This window comes from Leuresthes tenuis, unplaced genomic scaffold (genome assembly GCF_036924035.1).
Source record: "Leuresthes tenuis unplaced genomic scaffold, fLeuTen1.0.hap1 SCAF_14, whole genome shotgun sequence".
In the NCBI taxonomy this organism is placed as follows: domain Eukaryota; kingdom Metazoa; phylum Chordata; class Actinopteri; order Atheriniformes; family Atherinopsidae; genus Leuresthes; species Leuresthes tenuis.
This window is the reverse complement of record NW_027325368.1, coordinates 33,173,955-33,197,118: the sequence shown is the minus strand read 5'-3', so window position 1 is coordinate 33,197,118 and position 23,164 is coordinate 33,173,955. Positions and strand designations below refer to the sequence as shown.

The window sequence follows — 23,164 nt, the reverse complement described above, 5'->3', positions numbered from 1 at the left end:
TTGGAGCTTTAAGTGTCCTTACTGAATCAGCAGATTTATTGAAGTATTTCTTACTGTGTAGCTGCCTGCAGAAACCACTGAGACTGCTGATAAAGGAGTACAGCCTGGAGTGACAGCTGGATCGTCAACATTGCCTGCAGGGGACACTGCAGCCAATAGCATAGACACTAGGTGATCTTTCACTTTATGTATTGTACTGATGTTCTTGACTGCTGGTACTAGCTACTAAAAATGCTTCTGAAATTGTTTTAGATGTTACTTCTAAAATGCATGCATCTTAGAATAAATGTCACTTGGTTATTTTGAGTTTTGCATTGAATGTTTTTCCTATTTATTCAAATGTACTGAAGTAGAAGCTTTTTTTTTTCAGTATTCATACTGTACCTCAAAGTTCTTGCTTATTTTGCGTTTGTGATTTGGGATCTCAATGCTAACAGTACATGAATCAATGCACAGCTGCAATGTAGTGGTCATTAGTGATGTCTCCACAGTGCACAGTCTGCAGGGGGGGACCTCTATCTGTCTTCTGCTTCAACACTCCTTGAGATCCTTGATGCCATCAAACATCCCACGTAAGATTTATTTTGCTTGCATGTTGTGTCAGGAACACTTTAAATTTAATGGTCATATGAAAGTAAGTTCAATCAATTGCATCAAATATTTTTTCATGTGATTATTATAACCAATATGTATGTTATATAATCAACCAATTAATAAACATCAAGTATTTTTGGTCAAATTTGAGTGTACATGTTCTATTTATCTGTCTAGCTACCTCTTATTGGTGGACTTGGTATTCCACCTTGCCTGTATTGAGTGCACCATCAACTACTCTGTATACCAAAGTATTCTTGTGTCTGCTACAGTTTGGCTGAAAATGGGTTTTCCAACTGAACGATTTTCCCAAGAACACCAACAAATCTACTATAGAATGGCTGAAAAAGAAAAGGATCATGGTGTTGCAATGACTCAGTCAAAGTCCAGGCCTGGGCTGATAATACTGTGGTGGGAACTTTAAGAGGGCTGTGTCAGATAGACTAAGACAGAATTAATGTTAAAGTGTTATTTTCCTGTCCTGTCCATTTATGGTGGAACACACCATGAGCCCTGCTGTTTTGGTTTGCATTTCTGTGCGTTCTTGAGAGCAAAAACCACACAGAACCTCACATATGCCTGCAAATATGTTCACACTCCTGCATACCCACAATGCATTCCCTTTAAGTGCACTGTAATGTCCTGTTAAGAAAAGTTCAAATAGGGATCAGATAGATGTGCTGACCTCCAGGCTCTGATTCCCTGACCGGAATCATATTCATAACGCAGCTTCAACCAATGTTATCTGTGGCGTTTTCTACATCACAGAATGAGTATAGACAAATGTTTTCAAACCTCTATAGCTTCAAGCAGTTTTGTAAAGAGTGGGCCAAAATTCCACTGCTAAAAGTAATGACGACAAAAGTGATATTGTCACACAGAAAACAGTTACTTCAAGTTCTTTCTGCTTAGCTACAAACTGTTGAATCATGGGATGTACTTGTCTTTCACACTCTGCTTTTGTGTTGTAGCTTAGTTTTTCTAAAGAAAACAAGGTGTAATATGTCATGTATTCTTGGTCATTTACGGCTGTATTGAGCTAATGTTGAGACCTGGTAAGGACCATATTATTTTCCTTTCATAAAGTCTTGATGTAAAAAAAAATAGATTTAAAAGATTTAATAGCGAATTGTGCATTTGGTTGTGAAAGCTTGTATAATTAGTATTTCACTACCTACTTGCAAATTAATTTCTTATCATGTAGGTGTCTGTGCTCTAATGATGTTCCAGGTCAGGTGTACAGCTGCTCCCAGAGCAGAAGGGCCTTCCGCTCAATTGCTTCATCAGCGCAGAGGTTGTTCATTGGCTGGTCAACAACGTGGAGGGTGTGGCCACACAGGGGATGGCTGTGGATATTATGCAGGTAATAGTTGTACTGCATGTGTTAACTTCCCTTTAACTGTATGTAAGTAAGAAAAGCTAACAAGCATATTTGCTAAAGTGTCACTAAAATACAACAATAGATTTCCAATTACAAGCTGTGAATGGGGATGCATGGTATTGTGGTGCTTAGCACTGTTGCTTCACAATCTGGGCTCTTTCTGTGTGGAGTTTGCATGTTGTCCCTATGCATGTGTGGGTTCTCTCCGGGTACTTTGGCTTCCTTCCACAGACCAAAAGCCTGCATGTTAGGTTAATTAGTGATTCTAAATTGACCACGAGAGTGAGTGCGACCATGCATGGTTTGTCTCGTGTGTCTTTGTGTTGGCCCTGTGATGGACTAGTCTGTCCAGGGTGAACCCTGCCTCTCGCCTCTTACTAGCAGGTACAGGCTCCAACACTTTCCAACCTTAAATTGGGTGAGGCCTGTGAGGAAAAATGGATGAAAGTTGTGAATGCAGCCGATGAATCAAAATGTCATACACTAGCAGAAAAGAGAATTCTTGCTTGGCCCACTGCATCAGGAAATAAATTACTTTACTTGGTCACTATTTTCTTAACTGAACAAGTGATTGTGTTTTTCCAGGATGTTTGCTAATTTTTGTCATCTTTAGTTGCTATTTTCATATTAGAGTGGCAGACTTGAGTTACCATTGATCAGTGGTAGGACATGTTAAGGTTGAAGCAGAACAACACTGATGTGTTGCGAAGGGAGTCTTTCCACAGTCCCTCAGGCTCAGGACGGGAGATTGGATTGAAGAGAAGTTTCGGTGCAATCTGTTGGTTTCCTTAGCTAGGAAATTGTTTTAGAATCGACTCTGTAGAAATGAATTGGACAAATTTTGTATTTAATTAATTGGATTTTATTGGATTATAATTACAATGAATTGGATTCGAATTGGATTGTATTATTGAAATGCATTGAGATAACAATTGTTATGATTTGGCGCCATATAAATAAAACTGAACTGAATTGAATGTTCTTTGATAGAATAGTGTCAAAGTAAGTGTAATTTTCACAATATATTGTGTTTCTTCAAACCAATTTCTTTATGCTCTGTTTGTTGTTTGTTTTTGAAAATTCGCTCTTCTATGCCCACCATCCAAGTAACTGTTAGCATAGCTCGCCTGTTTAAATTCCTGCCTGATTTTCCAGACTGAGAACCTGTGACCCGTCAACTGCTGTAAGACACTGACTGCTCATAATTACTTCATACAGCCTTACTTAAAAAAAGAGGCTAAGAAAAGTAAAGTAATGCTAATTAAGCTGGTGTTTGTGTGTGTACTTTTTTCAACCGCTCAGTTTGGTTTTTTTGTTTGTTTTACATAGAAAATGCTGGATGAAGGTTTGGTAGTTCATGCTTCAGGAGACGCCATGCGCACCTTTGTTTATGGCTTCTACTTCTACAGGATTGTCGGAGAAAAGGATGGTGAATGAATATTTAACAACTCAGTCATCAGCGAGTCAAAGATGTTATTTCTACATGTTTAGTTTTTAAAATGTTCATATAGTATATCCATACAGTGGCTCTGTTATGAGAACCCCATAATCAATCTCATGTGTGTGCTTTCTGTTGCAGTCCTGACCTCCCAACTTCCAACTACAGCAGCTGGAGGCTGGTCAGCTGCAGCGCTGGAGGACTTTGCCCTTTTCCAGAGAAAATGGTTTGAAGTGGCCTTTGTGCAAGAGGAGCGGAGACCCTGCGACCTCCCGGCCTTCCTCTTGCCCTGGCTGCCCAGCCGGCCAGCCTCCTACGCAAGTAGGCACAGCTCCTTCAGCCGCAGCTTTGGAGGACGCAGCCAGGCCGCTGCACTGCTAGGTATACCCAGCCCATCTCATCCCCTCAGCCCACACTGCAGAGGAGCATCACCCTTCTCCCTCATCCTGTCTGATGCAGATCTCACTTAAGTCTACCTAAGGGACTAGGGTCTGGGTCTAGTGTTGAGGTGTCACACAGGACAGAGTGGCTGCAATCCTTTCAGGGATTGTAGAAACCATAACAAAGAGCAGAGGTCCCAATTGGTTATTCCACCACCTCTGCTGATTATTTATGTATTACAGAAGTATATTTTGCCTTTTGAACAAAACTCCTACAAGAGTCCTATAACTGGTAATATGTTGACATACTGACATATCTCAAAATTCTAGAATGAAGGGATATGGACTTGGTAAATGGACTTGTACTTGTACAGCGCTTTTCTAGTCTAACTGACCACTCAAAGCGCTTCACTACATGCCGCATTCACCCCACTCACACACATTCATTCATACAGCACATCTTAGGATATAACTACGTGCTTTCTAATCATTCACACACATTCATACCCCCAATGATACACTGGGGGATCAGTGTCTTGCCCAAGGACGCTTCGACATGTAGCCGGGGAAGCCAGAGTCGAACTACCGACCTTCCGATTGGTGGGCGACTGCTCTTCCTCCTGAGCTAGCTGGCCTAATGAATCTGTTTCATCATTAGCTGTCCTACTGAGCCTTGACATGTAATAGAATAAGTAATTACATAAGGTAAATGTTAATCAGTGGCATGAATAAATGGTGTAAAAAGACACTGAGCCATGAAACATGGAAGTGCTTTTTTTTTTTTTTTTTTTTTTTTTTTTTTAAAAGAGCTGTGGCACTGGTTTTAATTTGTCCTTAGCTGCCTTTTTCTGATTGTGATTGGCTACTACTATCTGACGGAAATTACAGTCCAGTGTAAAACATGTTAAAAGAAAAAAATCTGTGCTTTTATGTTCTGAATTTCATAAACGCATGCTATGTAGAATAAGCACCAATACATCCCTATATTAAAGACAGTTATAGTATACACTGAGCCCTACACAAACACACACACACACAGATAACCACCAAAAACATTTGCGATCCTAACCTGAGTTTAAATTTCAGAATTTTTTTATTTGCTCACCACAGACAGATTTCTTGTTACATTTTGTGGCATCTTTATATAGTTCAAAATAACCATCATCACCATCTCTTTGTTGTGTGACACAGATACAGAGCTCAGTTCTCCTTACAGTGGCTTGCAGATCTGCATTGAACAGCTGGTGGTGTGTTGTCTGGTGCATGCAGTGTCTATAATTGTATTATGATCATGGCTCATTGCTAATGTGATCAAAATGATCCACCTCCAGGGCCCAATCATTGCAGGTGTGTTGCTGATATAAAAGCAATGTTTCAGTGCATGTTGTGGTGTTGGTGGCTGTGGTTCAGTAGTGCTGTGGTGTGCAATGCCCTCACCTGTCGCCTTCCTTGCGTTTCAGTAGAAAGGCACTTTCACAGCTTAGCATGTTGTGACAGTGCTTCAGCTTGATTACTGCCTCATTCAGCCATTGAAAGCTTGCAATTATACCTTTAACTCCGTCATATTAGAAAATGCTTTCATTCTTAAAGCAACAACTTTGCAATATTAATCTTTCTCACTTTGCTATCTCGCACCTAGACTATTTTTCAATTAAGTGGCTTTAAGATGATCACTAAATATACCAAAATATCGCTGCCTCTGCCTCCAAGCACTGTGTATCCATCTGGCTATCACTACTCTGAATGTCTGCCCATCATGCTGTCCTCTTCCTTTTCTTTCACTCCCTTGCCTCCTGTCTACTTGTCTGTCCCCCAGCTGCTACGGTTCCAGAGCAGAAGACAGTCACATTGGATGTGGACGTCAATAACCGCAGTGACCGAACAGAATGGTGTAGCTGTTATTACCACGGCAACTTCTCTCTGAACGCTGCCTTTGAGATCAAGCTGCACTGGATGGCTGTCACTGCTGCAGTGCTATTTGAGATGGTATGCAGATGTTCCACCCCAAATACACCTTTTTCTTTTGCTAAACTGTTTATTCACAACTCAAGAAAGCGTATGTAGTTTAACATACCTTCAAATATTTTTCAGAAGCAAAATCAGACCATAGTCTGCTATGATCTTTACTTTTTAATCTATATTTCACCAGACTTTCGTCAAAACACATTCTTGGAAAGCCAACTGTGCTTGCTGCAAATGTCAGCACATCTTTGTGGCCTGGGGATCAGTAGTGAGTAGTGGAGTAGTGAGTTCATTGGCAGAGCTATGTATCCCATGAACCACATGCGTGTCATATTGTGTGCATACATGTCAAATTAGGCCTATGGAATCAAATAATCCCAGTTAATTCTAATGTATTTTCAATGTATGTTATGTTACTGCTACTGGATGCTTGAATTTCCTTGGGGATCAATAAAGTATCTATTGATCTATAGATATACATATATATTTAGATTTTATCAAATCACAATGAGTGCTTAGTGTACATCTGCACACCAGTCGGCCCCTCCTTTGCTCTGTTTACCATTGCTTCTTGGAAGTCTGTGTAAAAACTGTAAAAATAATGATACATGTTCCTTAAGCTTACAGTATGACACATCGATAACTTTCTCATAGCTTAGTGGAAAGCGGAGCTCATTTTATCTCAGTGAAACATAGATTTTTTATTGCCATGAAAAACATCTTGCTTGCCAAATTGAACAATGCTGGTGCTTTTGGCAAGCATTTACTTGATTGGTCCACCATCTCAACCTCCAAAGTGACAGCAGTGAAATCCCAAGCTATGATTTATGGCAACTTTATTTAATTTGTTTGTTTTAAATTTTTTGTAGTATTATTTAGATTATTGAAAGCAAAATCTAAAGCAAAAAATATAAACACTAATGTTACACAACCTAGATATATAGGTTATGAATATATCTGCTTATTCTACTATTGACTCTTTGACTTTCTGGTACCCCAGGTGCTGATAATCAGAATGTTTTGTTTCTTCAGACCTCAATCATCCACTCCAATAAACAACACCGAACAATAGCCAAATAAGCTGTTTGGCATTGACTGAGAACATTTGGCAAGTTTTTCATGGGCTCAACCCACATACTCATCTCTGCTGCTCAATAAATGTATTGTCCTTACAAATTTGGCACCATTTGAGCAGAAATAAACAGGATTTCCAACGGTCTAAGATTTATTGCCAAGAAGCATTGTTACAACAAAGAAACAACCGATCGTACACACATTTCCATACTTTTTTTGTACATGTATATATGTATATGTAAAACAAAGATGCTACAGCAAGGGGGAGCCAGGACGACAGGTCAGGAGGGATACATAATCATCATCCCCACTCAAGAATGGGTACCAAGCTCCATTAGAAAGCCCTGATAGCCTTAACACAAGATACTTGGAGCCCGAGAAGGTGTGAATGCAGCACTGCATACTATACCTACTGGGACCATCACAGAAACCAATAAGCTGATGTACACCACAACTGCAGTGATCCTAGCGATGCAATTCCAAGTGACAGGAACATCAAGGGGAAGGAACACGAGAAGCAAGGGCTGAAGGTGGAAGTCGAAAAGCAGCAGTGGTACCAGTGGTAATCGGAGTACTCGGGCCGGTGACCTCCAGACTGGGATATATATATTGTGTATATATGTATAGAGATAACTTTTCACATCAAACTTCTTGCATTTAACTAGTTATTTTCTATCAGGTTCAAGGATGGCACAGGAAGGCAGCCTCCTGTGGCTTCCTTTTGGTACCCGTGTTGGAGGTTCCTTTTGCACTGACATCTTATCTGTATGGAGACCCATTGAGAGCCCAGCTTTTCATCCCTCTCAACATCCATTGTCTGCTGAAGAACAACAGTGATAACCTGTTTGAAGGTGCAGTCATCTCTAAATGAATACTTTGTGTTTATCTAAATGTATGCATAACTGTACTCCTAATTACATCTGCTTGTTTCTTTGACATCAAACAGGTTTCGAACCAGAGACATACTGGGACAGGATGCAGCTTTTTCAGGAGGCCATACTTTACAGGTTTTTGTTTTAGTATCTGGACTCTTTATCATATTATGTAGGAAAATTATCATCATGCAACAGTTTTAAATGACTGTTTAATTATGAGCTAAATTCTACTATCTACTGTATTTATGAAGTAGTTCATCTTTTTTTAATTTCCCCCACTGGGGGATGAATAAAGTATTTTTCTATTTTCTATTCTATTCTATCTTGGGACTGCAGTCAGTGATGAAAGACTATAAAAATATGCAGTTTTATAGTTTGACATAAGGCACTGTTAAACATTCAAGACAAAATTTAAAACAAGTGATGATACTAAGTTTAGTTTAGTTTTATATGTATATATAAAGAAGAAGGAGGAAAAAAATGACACAACAGCCAAATACCAAACTTAAGGCTTTAAAATAGCAGTTTACAAACCAGTGCCCGACGTCCCCGTAGCTACATTCTTCTGCATACTTCTTATATACAGTACATGCTATGTACAAGCTGCCAGTTTGCATAGTTTTGTTTGCTGTGCCAAGCTAAACTAATTTTACTTTGTTTTTGAGATGAGTCCTGCTGTTTACATGTGGAGTGGTCCCTCTGGGAAATGGGCCTCTGCAAAGCTTGTTCCTGACCAAACTCTTGAAAGTTTGGATTATTATTGTTTTTGTTGATTTACAAGTTACTAAGTTTAACCTGATTTGTTTTATTGACATGCTGTGTCCCATGTAAAACATGTTTATGCCCTGTAATTTCCCTTAAAGTTAGGGACTGAAGTGGATTTCAGAACTCTGTTCTTTGACCTGTTGTTTTGTTTTCTCTTGCTCTTTCTACCAGGTTTGGCTTTGTGCATGACAAATTTTCTGCATCAACTTTTAATTTTCCCACAGAGAACAGACCTCAGTACATCCATGTTACAGGTTGGGAACGTCACTGTATTAAAATACAAACTGCCTTTTGTTAACTGGAAATTGACAAGCTTCACTTTGTTCTATCTCTGTCAGGAACTGTATTCCTGCAGCTGCCATACTCCAGGAGGAAGTATTCCAGTGGGCAGCAACGCCGGCGCAGAAACTCTGCCACTTCCAACACTCAAGGCCTTTTTAATAGTGAGGAGAGAGTGGGCTACTATTGGGCCTACAACACCATGCTGACCAAAGCCTGGAGAACTGGTGTGCTGGGTGATGAGAGGCTAGCTGACCGCCTGCTCAGAGACTTCACCGATTTCTGCTCCAACAAAGACAACAGACTGCTAAACTTCTGGGACAGCTGCCAAGAGAAAATGAACGCTAGTGCCCCCTGACTGATGTTAGACTTTTGATCAGTATTCAATCTTTTCTTAAGGATTGAGCTCACATGTACACATTGACAGGTGCTAAGCTATGCAAATTCATTGTTACTGCTGTATGAAGCCTCACATTTGACAGCAACAATAACTAAAATATACTGACTACATCAACAGTAATATTTGTTTAATTTTAATGTGAGGTTGTATTATTTTTTTCTTTGAATGTCTAGTCTCCTGGTAAGAGAAAAAAAATTACTTCCTCATTTTACCGTTTGCTTTTTCGGTCACTTCGGTCACGTTTAACTCTGCCATGTATAATCATGTGTTTATTATTTAACCCGAGAGGTCTGGAGGAACTTTGAGGAAATGTTGTGTGACCATTTGATGCCTGTCCCTTAATTCCATTGTTCTTGTTTTGTTTTTTGTGTTTCAATTTTCAGTTGAAAAGTGATGGTCTTGACAGTAAAATATATATATATATATATATATATTTATCAAATTTGGAAATATGCTTACATTTTTGAAGACATATTTGCTAGCAAAATAACCTCCACAACAGATTTAGCTTAAACTAGTACTTCATTTTTGTAAAGATGTCAGACAAACAAACCTTAACACAATGTTGCAACGACGTTACAGCTGGCCCAGCTGGGTCATGGTTTGTGAAAAGTATCTTGGGTCTCTGATCCTGATTTTTCATACAGAGATGCAAAACATTAAGTTAAAAGATAAAACTGTTTTTTCCAACATGGTATATTTCTAATTAACCTGTGTAGGGTAGCTCTGACGGTCATGCCATGTACACGTCTCACCTCTGTTGCAAAGATTCAAGTAGTCGTAGACAACAGTTCATATACAGTCAAAAAGCATTAGGTATCTACTCCTTACATTTTTGTAAATTTTTCATGGGACAACACTGAAGATATGACAATTTAATACAATGTAAAGTAGTCAGTGTACAACTTGTATAACTGTGTAAATTTGATGTCCCCTCAAAATAACTAAACACGCTCATTAACGTCTAAATTGCTGGCAACAAAAGTGAGTGCACCCCTAAGTGAAAATGTCTAAATTGTGCCCAAAGTGTCAATATTTTGTGTGGCCACCATTATTTTCCAGCACTGCCTTAACTCTCTTGGGCACAGAGTTCACTCCAGCTTCACAGGTTTTCACTGGAATCCTCTTCAATTCAGTTTTTTTATATAGCGCCAAAGTACTACAAATGTCACTTCAAGGCACTTCAATATTACAGTCCAATTCAAGCCAATTGGAATTCAGTTCATTGTAATAAGAATCCAATTAATTAAATTCAAAATTAGTCCAATTCATACATACAGAGCCAATTCAAAAACAATATCCTAGCTAAGGAAACCAACAGATTGCACCAAAACTTGTCTTCAGTCCAATCTCCCGTCCTGAGCGTGCCTGAGGCAACTGTGGAGAGAAACGACTCTCTTTAACAGGAAGAAACCTCTGGCAGAACCAGAACCAGGAAGAAACCTCTAGCAGAACCAGACTCAGGAAGGGTGGCCATCCGCCTCGACCAGCTGGGGTTTGAGAAGACAGAAAAGAGGGGACAACAAAGACCATAACACCATTCAAAGGATACCTGTTGAGACAGGGAAACACAAGTTAATGACAAAAATAATGCCAAATCTACTTAATATCTATTTATCTATATCTATATATATTTAAGAAATTAAACGGGCAAAGTGAGGAAAGGTGTGAAATAAGAGGCCTCTCAGCAGCTTAACTATGGGATATTTCAGAATCACCTGAGCCATCCCTAACTATAAGCTTTATCAAACATAATGTCACATGTACATAAAATCTATCCATCCATTTTCTATACCGACAGTCCGTTAATCGGGTAGCGGGTGGGCTGGAGCCTATCCCAGCGGTCATCAGGCGAAAGGCGGGGTACACCCTGGACAGGTCTCCAGTCCATCGCAGGGCCACATAGAGACAAACGAGACAAACAACCATGCATGCTCACACTCACTCCTATGGACAATTTGGAGTCACCAATTAACCTGACATGCTTGTTTTTGGATGGTGGGAGGAAGCCGGAGTGTACATAAAATCATTTGAGAAATTAAACGGGGAAAAAGAGAGCAAAGTGAGGAAAGGTGTGACAGATGAGGTCCCTCAGTAGTCTAAGCCTATAGCAGCTTAACTATGGGATGTTTCAGGATTACCTGAGCCATCCCTAACTATAAGCTTTATCGAAAAGAAAAGTTTTAAGCCTAATCTTAAAAGTGGAAGGGGTGTCTGCTTCCTGGACATTTACTGGCAGCTTATTCCACAAGAGAGGGGCCTGATAACTGAAGGCTCTGCCTCCCATTCTACTTTTAGAAACTCTGGGAACAACAAGTAAACCTGCAGTTTGGGAGCAAAGTGCTCTGTTAGGAAAATATCTTACAATGAGATCTTTAAGATATGATGGAGCTCGGTCATTAAGAGCTTTATATGTGAGGAGAAGAATCTTAAATTCTATTCTGAATTTAATGAAGAGAAGCTAAAACTGGAGAAACATGATCTCTCCTGTTAGTTCTCATCAGAACTCTGGCTGCAGCATTTTGGATCAGCTGGAGGCTTTTCAGAGAATATGTGGGACAGCCCAATAATGAGGAATTACAGTAGTCCAATCTTGAAGTAACAAATGCATGAACTAGTTTCTTTGCATCACCCTGAGACAGGATGTTCCTGATTTTAGCAATATTACGAAGGTGAAAGAAGGCAGTCCTAGAAACCAGTTTTATATGTGCGTCAAATTATAAATTCTGGTCAAAAACAACTCCAAGGTTCCTCACTGTAGAACTAGAAGCCAAGGAAATACCATCTAGAGTAACTATATAACTAGACAATTTCTCCCTGAAGCGCTCAGGTCCAAAGAGAACAACTTCAGTTTTGTCTGAATTTAAAAGCAGACGGTTCTGAGTCATCTTTAAGACAGGCTTGTAGTCTGACCAACCTATTGGTTTCATCTGGTTTCATAGATAAGTACAGCTGAGTATCATCAGCATAACAATGGAAATTTATGCCATGCTGTCTGATAATGTTACCTAATGGAAGCATGTACAAAGTAAAAAGAATTGGTCCAAGCACAGCACCCTGAGGAACTCCATGACTTACTTCAATGTGTGAGGAAGATTCCTCATTTACAAGAACAAACTGGAATCTATCAGATAAATATGACTTAAACCAGCCTAATGCAGTTCCTTTAATCCCAATAACATGTTCAAGTCTCTGTAACAGAATGCTGTGATCGATCGTATCAAATGCAGCACTGAGATCCAACAGGACAAGCACAGAAACAAGTCCGCTATCAGAGGCTAAGAGGAGATCATTGGTAACTTTCACCAGTGCTGTTTCTGTGCTATGATGCACTCTGAATCCTGACTGAAACTCTTCAAACAGATTATTTCTATGTAAATGATCACAAAGTTGAACTGCAACTATTTTTTCAAGAACTTTAGACAAAAAAGGGAGATTGGATACAGGTCAATAATTAGGTCAAGGTGTTAAAGCACGCAGCTGTGAATTATACCAAGGAGCCAACCTCTTCTGACTGATTACCTTCCTTTTCAGAGGGGCAACATTGTCCAGTATTGTACGCATTGAAGCTATAGTGCTGTCAACAAGAGAGTCAAGTTCTACTGGAGTAAAATTTAGGTAGCCGTCCTCTGTCATATCAGCACATGGCAGTGAAGAAAAGGATGATGAAATCAACTCATTAAATCTGGTTACAGCATTCTCTGATAGACACACATGTAAAAGTTTGCGGTGGTAAGTGTCCGTCCGCTCTTTACGCTGCTTTATACTGCTTGGTACCTTACTGCTGACACTAACATGGTGGCAGGTAAATGCCGGTAGCAGCGTGGGTCGCTCTCTCCCATCTCTCGCTTGTTGCATGCATACATTCAACTCTGTATGTTTCTACTGCAGTGCCTGAACACATAATTTCAGCTCTGTGATAATGGTGCCAAAATTTAATCTTTTTTAGATTACCCCAACAGCCTGACTGATCCATCTGTGACTGGAGTGGAGTCATAATCAGTTGACTGCTGCTGTTTTGTCTCTCGGCTGCTTCCTTTCTGCTTTGTCTCTGTTTTTGCTGTAGCGTTCCTACTACTTGGCTGGATTGATTAATCTGCTTTGCATAGCCTCTGCCATGTGCCACCACTAGATTTTTTTATTTTTTTCCTGGTGTCTGCCTTGTGCAGCAGCCTGTTCGGACCCCTGTCTGCGGCACAGGTGGCTATTTTGTTGGCTATGATTTTTTTTCTACTTTCTATCCTAATTTTGTTTACTTTTGGTTTGCAGTTGTATATTTTGATTCTGTTTTATACCTGCTTGTTTGATTTTTTACATTCTTTTGGTTGATTTGATCAATCAAATTTTGTATTATAAACATTAGTTAGAACAGGTGGTATTTTGATCTTTGGTAGAGTTTGTATTTGTCTTCTGAAGCAAAGTCAAGTGTGGAATTTAATACAAACTTAAGACTTTAAATTACTCCAACATTCTTTTGTGCGGATGGTCAGTGTGGAAATTCCAGATGGAGGATTTCTACATCAGGTAAGAGAAATTTACACCAACCTTCGGCCCATGAAAGCATGTTGGGGGAGTTTCTCAGCCCCTCTTTCCACAGATCTGTGCCATAAATTTAGGAGAATGCATTAATGACGTAGTGCTAACTAAGCTGAACAAACAACAGAGTATACTCAGAGTATTGAAGAAAATAAGACCAGGACACTTCTGACCCTATCTGGGTCAAAGTAAACAATGGTGACAGTTTGCCCTGACTCTGATACAAGCCAGAAACAGTCACTGCATGGATCTCTCAAAAGGATCTCACCCAGATTCACTTTCAGCTGAATCTTGAAACTGTATTAAATGTGCTTTATATCTTTGTGCAAGTTCTCTTGGGTTCTCAATGAAATCGGGAGCTGCATTTTAAGACCTTTTGCACGATGACACGTGGAAGAATACCGAAGAAGTCATTATTTAGAAAAATTACCAAATAGCCTATGGAGCCACATTGCCCCCTAGTGGTCCGTAATACTGATAGTTTAACCGTAAACGAAGCCAACAACGTTTATATGATATTTGACAGTTATATGAAGTAATGCAACTGTTAACCAATGTTTCCTGTTGTTTCTTCTTGTATTCCATGTTTAACACAGGAAGATGACATTGTTTGGTTTGTTATCCATACGTCATAACTTTACATATAGCCATGTGAATTTTGAAACTCATAAGCATCATGTTACATTGTTTTTGATGTCCTCATATCCTAGGGTTATGCTATAATATCTTTAACCTTTATATCTTAACAAGTCGTGGTGTTTTCAGAATCCTCTGAACGAATGTTTATGAAATGAAGGAATAAAGAAACCAGGTTCCATTGTTTAATCCACAATTTTACGGCCAGAATAGGTCGTTTTACAAAACACGCCCAGGCAGACGTCACAACAGTTTCAGGCATACCACTGGCTGAAAGTGTAGCGTAAGCCTACGTCATGCCCCGCCTCCGCGAATCAAACTCCGGAAACCGCGACGCAAAGTCAGAGCAGAAGAACACAAGAAGAGTAGAGAGGTTGAGTCAAGACTGAATCATGAAGAACAGAGACTTTTAAAATTGATGGAATGAGAGTCTTGCGGACACTCTTTGAATGGCAGGAGAGGAAGATGAGATGGAAGAAAAAGGTCGGAAGAAAGACGGAAAGAGAAGAATGTAGTAGAAAGAAGAAAACGTTTTGCGTTCGTCATCCTGTCTCCTTTTATAGCACGTTTTTAAACTCTGCTGCTGCACGCGTCATCACCTACTTTTGCTCACCTAGTTGACAAGCTTAAAGCCAACCTTGACAGCTTTAAGCTTGTCAACCTTTTTATCAATCTTTTGTGAATTTAAGTTAATCTCTTCAAAGTTGGTCAGCAACCAAAACCAACTAGACCCTTGAACAATTTTATCATTATTTGCAGTGAATTCCTGCACACCACCCCGTTCGTCTTCTGAACCACCAGAAGCCCCTCCGGTGCAGGAGAGCGACCGGTCCAGGTCACTTTAAAGTCCCCGACAGTCACCCACAACGAAGGCTGCGAGACGCGGAACCGAAAGAGACCCATTTGGACCCGCTGGCAATTACCTGTGGTTCGGAGCTGACTTAAGAGTAAGATCTGCCCTGTTCTTACTTTTCAGACGGTATGCGGTGGGTGTCGAGATAATTCATTGTTAAAATGATAAATGAATCCAAGCTGTTAGCCTTTAAATTCAAATGGCAACAAACCCAACTATTTGAATAATTCCGGTATCCATCCATGCCCCAGGTTTTTGTGTTTTTTATGTATTTATGAGTCCAACAAAACTAGAATTCACGAGTAGCGACTATGAGAGTATAATTTATTATTAATTTAACATACCAGAATCGTTAGATTCTGTCTTTTTTTCCTTCGATTGAAGGTAGTGCCCAAAACTAGGTTAAATAAGGCTTACTTAGATAGTGAGAGCCTTCGGATAAATCCTTATCCTATCACATTACGCTACTTGTGTCAGCTACACTTCTTTGTTGTTTCTGGGCAATTAACACTATTTTGTTTGGTTTAGATATAATTTTCCTAGTTTATAGTTTTAAGTCGATGTGGGTATGTAATTTATGTGTTTTATCTTTTTGTTGCAGAGTGTTGGTTGGGCTGGTGACCTGGGTGACTGTGTCCCCTTTTCTTCCCATGGGCAGTGTTCCCCTGGGACCTGCATATTCACGGTGTGTGTGCCTGTGGCATATCTGGGTGGCTTTTGTTATTTAGTGTGGACCTCTCTCCCCTCACTAGCGTCATCCCACCAACGAGCCTTAGCCCAGCATAAGTTTCCCCTTTACTTTTATGCTTGTGTGGCGGGACCAGTATAGTGATAAATGTGGATTGGTGAGATCAGACAAAAGGGTAACTGTATAGCAAAGCTATTGCCACCATCCCAAACTGGGTTTACACTTTAAGCACACAAATTCACCACAGAGGAGGCTTTAGACAAACTCATCCAATTGACATGTTTATTCCACATTATTAAAATAAAAGGGTCACAATTAAAAGCTGAACAGCTACGCACACACATACAAAGAAAGAGGGGCACAGTTTCTCCGGCTCAACTCCCAGAGACAGGCAGGGCAGTAATCTTAAAAAAAAAAAAGAAGCACAACACAACATGCACAAAAAGAAGAGAAAAGAGTTGGCCGTGCCCTGTGCCAAATACAAAAAAGTTAAAAGAGCAAAAATAATGAATACATGTTCAGTTACTTGAACGTACAAAATAATAAACAATGGTAAAACATAAATACAATAATTTCCGTCAGGTCACAGCAAATTGCCAAGGTGCAGTAGACGGGTGAACGCAAATACAGCTGTCCTGCTGCTGGGACAAGCAAACTGGCCGCACCAGAAGATGCCACACAAAGTAGCACTAGTCTGCGGAGTACAATTGGCATTAACAGGCAGCCGCCTAACGCCAAGCCTGACAAGCCCAAGCCTACGATGCAGGACCACAGTCAGGCAATCATATCATGAAGGACAAACAGCAGCGTCTGTAAGTGACAATGAGTAATAATAACTAGAAAATTTCTGAAGAAATTTTGATGGGTGCCCAGCTGCTGCCCGTGTTCTGCCTGTCCACACACACACACAGAGAGACAGAGAGGCTGGTAGTTGCCAGTCAAGCATTATATGATCATAATCCAGTCTTAAATATGAGATTCTGGCTTGTTCTGGTGAAATCTGCCTGCTTTAGACACATAAGGCCCGGTTGATCTGTTCAGATTAATGGAAATTTATGAGTTAGTGCGCGCTATCGCGCGCATTTTTCTCATCAGGAGCTGGCATGAACCTGTTAATCTGTTCAGATTAATGGAAATTTATGAGTTAGTGCGCGCTATCGCGCACATTTGTCTCATCAGGAGCTGGCATGAACCTGTTAATCTGTTCAGATTAATGGAAATTTATGAGTTAGTGCGCGCTATCGCGCGCATTTGTCTCATCAGGGGCTGGCATGAACCTGTTAATCTGTTCTGAATAATGGAAAACATGAGTTAAAGGCAGAATTTATGAGCCCTTCTGCTGCCCTGCTGCTGCCCTGCTCCTGCCCTGCATCTGCCCTGCTCCTGCCCTGCTCCTGCCCTGCTCCTGCCCTGCTCCTGCCCTGCTCCTGCCCTGCTCCTGCCCTGCTGCTGCCCTGCTCCTGCACTGCTGCTGCCCTGCTCCTGCCCTGCTGCTGCCCTGCTCCTGCCCTGCTGCTGCCCTGCTCCTGCACTGCTGCTGCCCTGCTCCTGCCCTGCTGCTGCCCTGCTCCTGCCCTGCTGCTGCCCTGCTCCTGCACTGCTGCTGCCCTGCTCCTGCCCTGCTTACTCTGACCTCGTCAGCCATCTTGGCTCTGCTCTCATCCGCCATCTTGGCTCTGGCTTCATCAACTGTGATAGAACAGGGCAGCCATCTTGGGTGTGGTCAGCATTAGTTGCTATGGGCAACAGCTGTAACTGCCAACTTCCAACTGCCAAATCTGCACCTCACTTTGTCCCCTTAAAATCATGGGGTTTTCATATTGAGGCAGAAATCTGGATAAAAACGCTCGCTGTTAGAAAAGTAGAAGTCGGATCCGAATAATTCTTTCACCGTGAGCGCCAGAAGGGAAGGGGGAAGCCAGCGGTGTCATTTTTATTCTTCTACTCCCCGTGGCTCCTTTATTATGGCAGTTTTAAAATTATTTTTCCGACTGATTTCAGGGCTCGCCCGTTTTATAATGGGATGGAATGTTCCCTCTCTGCGCTCACAGGTGATTTGTGAGAAATCTGTGAGGCCCAGCTCAATGACAGTCACATTGGGTGAAACACAACTAAAATACCTACGTTTTGATGTATAATTTATCCAGATCAGGCAGATATTTTGGACGTGAGAGGAATTTGTTCGAGAAATGTTCTTTTAAAGATTTTTAGAGTGACAGTTACAGTGTAACTGACATGAGACGACCTCCTCTGGACACCTAAAAAGTAAACTGCCGTTGTGTCAAAGCCGTATAAGCTATTAACAAGCCCTTTACCACAGTTAAAGCTGAGTCTTTCCTGTCACACACAAACTTTGAATGATGTGTGTGTGACGCTGTATGGCTGAGTTCAGAGGCCTCCAAGGGGAGGCACTTTTGGGCTCGAAGAGCCCCAAACTGCCTCTTTTTGGCCTTCTCCATTCATTTTCCCATTGACAATTTTCCCGCTTTTTCCCATTTATCCGCTAATCCTTTCGAGTAATGAGAGAGAAAAATACAAGCACACCTCTCCCCATCGGCGCGCACGCAGCCATGTATTTTTTATTTTAGTCGGACCTTCGCTGTGGGACGAGTAGCGCGCCGAAAAACGTGACGGAAGCGGGAGAATAATAAGTATGAGCAATAGTAATATGTGTGCCCTGCCTTTGGCATTGGGCACACATAATTATGGGTGCCCCATGCCATAGGCAGGGCACACATATTACTATTGCTCATACTTATTATGGGTGCCCCATGCCATAGGCAGGGCACACATATTACTATTGCTCATACTTATTATTATTAGTGAGAATGCATTAAGGCATTCTCACTATTGTTTTCCTGTTTCCCTTTATTATTATTGTGAGAATGCTTTAAGGCATTCTCACTATTGTTTTCCTGTTTCTCTTTATTGTGAGAATGCTTTAAGGCATTCTCACTATTGTTTTCCTGTTTCTCTTTATTGTGAGAATGCTTTAAGGCATTCTCACTATTGTTTTCCTGTTTCTCTTTATTGTGAGAATGCATTAAGGCATTCTCACTATTGTTTTCCTGTTTATCTTTATTATTATTATATGTTCCGTACGTTTTTTGCCGTTTAACTACTTCCACACACTTTAAGCAAATTAAACCATTTTTGCACAAAACGTTCAGCTCATTCTGGACATGATGGCTATGACTTTTGGTGTTTCTAACGTTTATAGTTTTTAAAATATTAAGGTTTTTGTGCAAAGTTTTCTCCCTTTAAAAGTAATGGTAAATCCTTTCAAATCATTCAAAGAGCTTCCTCCTCTTTCAAATTTAACTACTTCAGCATACGTTAAGATAGAGACACCATTCAAACTTTAAAATGTTCACAAGACATTCAACTATTACTGAATGATTGAGCTTTTTAAAATATTCAGCCAATTTTGAACTATCACAGTTTAAAAATGTACTAAAATCCTTGATGATTTCTGAGTTTACAATGCATTCCAATGACACGGAATGTTCATGTGTAGAGTGGAGGCTCCAACTGGCAGAGTGGAAGAATACAGCAAGATTCTTCAGAAAAAAAGTTTTTAACCTGTCACTGTTTTCAAAATATTTAAGCCACAGAAATAATTTTAGCATTAAAACGTAGGTCATTTTGTCCTCTTTCAGCCAATGTGACTTTCATAGCCTTCAGGACTTTACTTTTTAAATTAGAAGCCTTTGAATCACAGCAGTACCTTCCAACTGCCAGTCCTTTTTGCATGGTTCTTCTCTTTCCTCTATGTTTCTGCCTTCATACAGCTCCACATCCTTTCAATAATGCATTTCAGGCCTTTTTGTAGCTTCAGCAAATGAATTTCTACTAAATTCTCACAATTTTTCTATAGTGTTTCTCTTCTTTTTGAATTTATTCACTTTTTGTTTAGCATTTTTCTTCTCTGTCCTGTACATTTCTCAGGTCCTTCAGGTCCTTTCAAAAATACATTCAGGCCTTTTCAAACTGCAGCAAATGACTTTCTACTAATATTTCACATTTTTAGCAATATTTAACATAACTAACTGCACATTTTTCCACAAAAATTTTAAATCCTTTAAATCTTTCTGTTGTTTTTAACCTTTCAACTTCTTCAACTAAGACTTCTGCAGTTTTTTGGACATTAACTACTGCATATTCTTCACCGATTTCTACAACTTTGGTATCAAAATGTTCAGCTATTTTAGGAGATTACTGCTATATCTCTTGGAATTATCTTATTGAATTAAATTGGAATTAGTTTTTACTTTTGGTGGTTCTAACTTTTATACTTTTAAAATGATTTAAAATAACTAACCGCACATTTTTCCACAAAAATTTTAAATCCTTCAAATCTTTCTGTTGTTTTTAACCTTTCAACTTCTTCAACTAAGACTTCTGCAGTTTTTGCCAACACGTTTAAATTATTCCACTATTTTATTTTCACCTTCAACCTGCTTCAACCAGGATTTCAGCAACTTGCTTTCAGCTAAACTTTCACTCTTTCTAGTTTTAGAAATGTCACACTTTAGAAATGTCAAGACATTTCACTTATTATCTGCTTGAAACCCTTTTGTTGTTCTTAACCCTTCAGCTTTTCTTTGCTGACAGTTACTCCAGCACCTTTGAATTGTTCCACTATTGTCTTTTTGACCTTCAAATTCCTTCAACCAGGACTAACAAGTACCCAGTACACACAGGACAACAAAAACGGAACGGAAAATACATTCAGAAAAATACACCTACGCCATTACTTCGGCCTAAGCTCCCTTTCCTTTTCTTCCTCCTCATTAATGAGCTTAATGGATAGGGAAATAAATGAGTAGTTGAGGCGATTATGTTTACAGAGTGGAACCCTGTACGTTCTTCCTGACTTTAATAATGTGTATTCTGGACTGAGCACATGTGATGTGCCAGTTGGAAACTCTGACGTTCTTTTGCACATTTTCAGCTGCTGAGTTCAGGTGGCCTGAAGTGATTGAAGCAATAAAGAGACAGCAAGGAGAACAGGTTGATTTTGAATCGCTTGACTGGACTGTAAAGTGTGAGATTCTGCGATCCAACCCTGTCACCTGCATGCGCTTGTTTGATAAGCGTGTTGAGGCACTATTCAGAGATCTGCTGCTCTCAGATGCTCAGCCACTGGGGAAAGTGATTGACTTTTTCTACAGAGTTGAGTTTCAGCACAGAGGAAGTCCACATATTCATGCAATGCTTTGGGTAGATGGAGCACCTGAACTGGATGTTTGTGATGATCAGACTGTGTGTGATTTTGTAGACAGATATATCTCAGCACAACGGCCTGACCCAGAAACACAACCCGAACTATTCCAGAAAGTCTATGAAGTTCAGAAGCACAGTAAGAACCACACTAGGGGCTGATTCAAGAGTGTGAACTCTGGTTGTCGGTTTGGTTTTCCAAAGCCACCCTGCAGAATCAGCAGAGCTTTGGTTATAAAAAAGGATTCAGACCCAGATGTGTTATGAGATGAATACATACAGATGAGAGATCAACATAGTTTAAGTGACAGCAGTTCATTTTTCAACAACCTGAAGTATCAGAAACAAACATTTCAATCAAAGGTAAATTCATTTGTGTTTGCCATACTGTAAGTTTTTAAAAAGTATTATTGAAAGGAGCTGGAGCTGTATGAAGGCAGAAAAGTAGAGAATAGAGAACATGCAAAGAAAGTGTTTTGTTGCCTGAGCTAGCATTAATATTACTGGACTCGTCCAGTTTAAGCTCTCAATTATTCCTTTCTTTCTAATATCAGAGTGCATTCCAATGGTCATATTAGCTTCTTTAAATGTTTATATGTTTCACAGCTGAACTTCTTTACATGGTCGTGTTCAGCACTGTTCTTTTTACATGTTCAAGTCGCTGTTTGTTTTTCTAATCCTCTCAGCTTTTATTCAGCTCCAGGTCCTTCAATAATTGTTTTTCAGCCCTTTTTCAACTAATTTTCTGCTAAGTTGTTTCCATCTTTTCAACTCCTTCTTCTTCTCAACAACTTTAGGTGCCATCATTCTATTATGATTGAAACAGAATTTAAAACTATCAACTGAATTCTTCTCCTTCTGTTCTTAATCAGGTCTTCAACCAAGACCAGGTCCTTTCAAAAATACCTTTCAAGTGCTTTGAAAATTCAGCTAATAACTTTGTGCTAAATTTTCAGCTTTTTTAGCATGGTCAGCTATACCCATTCAGCAAATAAGCATTCTCACTGCTGTTTCGCAGGAACAGCTCTTTCTAGTTATTATTATTATTATTCCGTACGTTTTTTGGCACTCAACTAGTTCTACAATCTTTGACCGATTTCAACAAATTTGGTATCAAAACGTTCAGCTCCTTCAGGAGATGATGGCTATTATTTTTCATATTTATAACTTTTATACTTTTTAAACTATTTAACTTTTATTCAAATTTCCCCCTCATTCAAATGAATGGCAATTTCTTTCAACTCTTCAAAAACTTCCTCCTCTTTCCAACCTAACTAGTTGAGCATACGTTCAGCTAGAGACACCATTCAAACTTTAAAATGTTCACAAGACATTCAGCTATTATCTGATTATACAGATTTTTCAAATATTCAGCCAATTTTGAAATATGACAGTTTAAAAAACATGAACATTTTTGCTCCTTCTTGATTCTTATGCATGAGAAGATTAGAGTGGCAGACTGATCATTTTAACTTTTTCTGATATTCAAACAAATTGCTCTAACTTTAAAACTGTTCAACTCAGATAAACAAATTATACCTTAAAATGTAGGTACACTTGTCCTCTTTCAGCTGATGTGACTACTAAATAGCTCACATTTACAGAATTTCAGCTATGAGCCTTGAAGCGAGAGAAACCTTTCAATTTCTCTCACTAACTCCAATGTAAATTTGGTGGAACGCCTGAGACAGGTTCAACTGTGTTCAACCTGCTGCCGTTTAAATTTTTTTCTCTCCATTCAAATAAAAACTACATTGCTGCGTTCCTCCAAGCCTTCTGCTTCTTACGGTCTTCAAATTATTTTCCTCGCTCTTCCGGTTTTCTCACAGGAGGTCATAGTATCCAAATATGCAATTTCTGCAGGTTACACAGGGAGAGAGCTCGTTAAGCTGCAGCTGTTGACAAACATTGCTGTCACTGATGACATCACTCTTCCACTCCCTGCTGTATATTACACTGAAGCCATTTTTACTATTATTCACTTGATTTCTGATAAATTTCAAATAGATTCAGCTATTTGAGCATGTTCAACTAATCCATTCAACTTAAAATGCATTCTCACTGCTGTTTCGCAGGAACA

General features: G+C 39.7%; 2 protein-coding genes across 5 annotated transcripts in view; one reads left to right on the top strand and one right to left on the bottom strand.

Moving 5' to 3' along the window:
• The window catches only part of depdc5 (DEP domain containing 5, GATOR1 subcomplex subunit), a 31,097-nt gene extending 21,118 nt beyond the window's left edge, over nt 1-9,979 (top strand). Inside the window, exons 34-43 of one of the 4 annotated variants that reach the window (XM_072363492.1) lie at nt 62-171; nt 492-572; nt 1,825-1,957; nt 3,305-3,404; nt 3,555-3,794; nt 5,610-5,779; nt 7,509-7,680; nt 7,776-7,836; nt 8,641-8,723; nt 8,808-9,979. In XM_072363492.1, the coding sequence (XP_072219593.1) occupies nt 62-171; nt 492-572; nt 1,825-1,957; nt 3,305-3,404; nt 3,555-3,794; nt 5,610-5,779; nt 7,509-7,680; nt 7,776-7,836; nt 8,641-8,723; nt 8,808-9,106 (1,449 nt within the window). In that variant the 3' untranslated portion in view covers nt 9,107-9,979. The remainder of the gene's footprint in view (nt 1-61; nt 172-491; nt 573-1,824; nt 1,958-3,304; nt 3,405-3,554; nt 3,795-5,609; nt 5,780-7,508; nt 7,681-7,775; nt 7,837-8,640; nt 8,724-8,807) is intronic. The other 3 variants (XM_072363493.1, XM_072363491.1, XM_072363494.1) reach the window with 3 other exon arrangements.
• Nucleotides 1-23,164, bottom strand: part of LOC140268581 (casein kinase I-like) — a 181,200-nt gene that overhangs the window by 58,792 nt on the left and 99,244 nt on the right. The gene's annotated exons all lie outside the window — the stretch shown is intronic.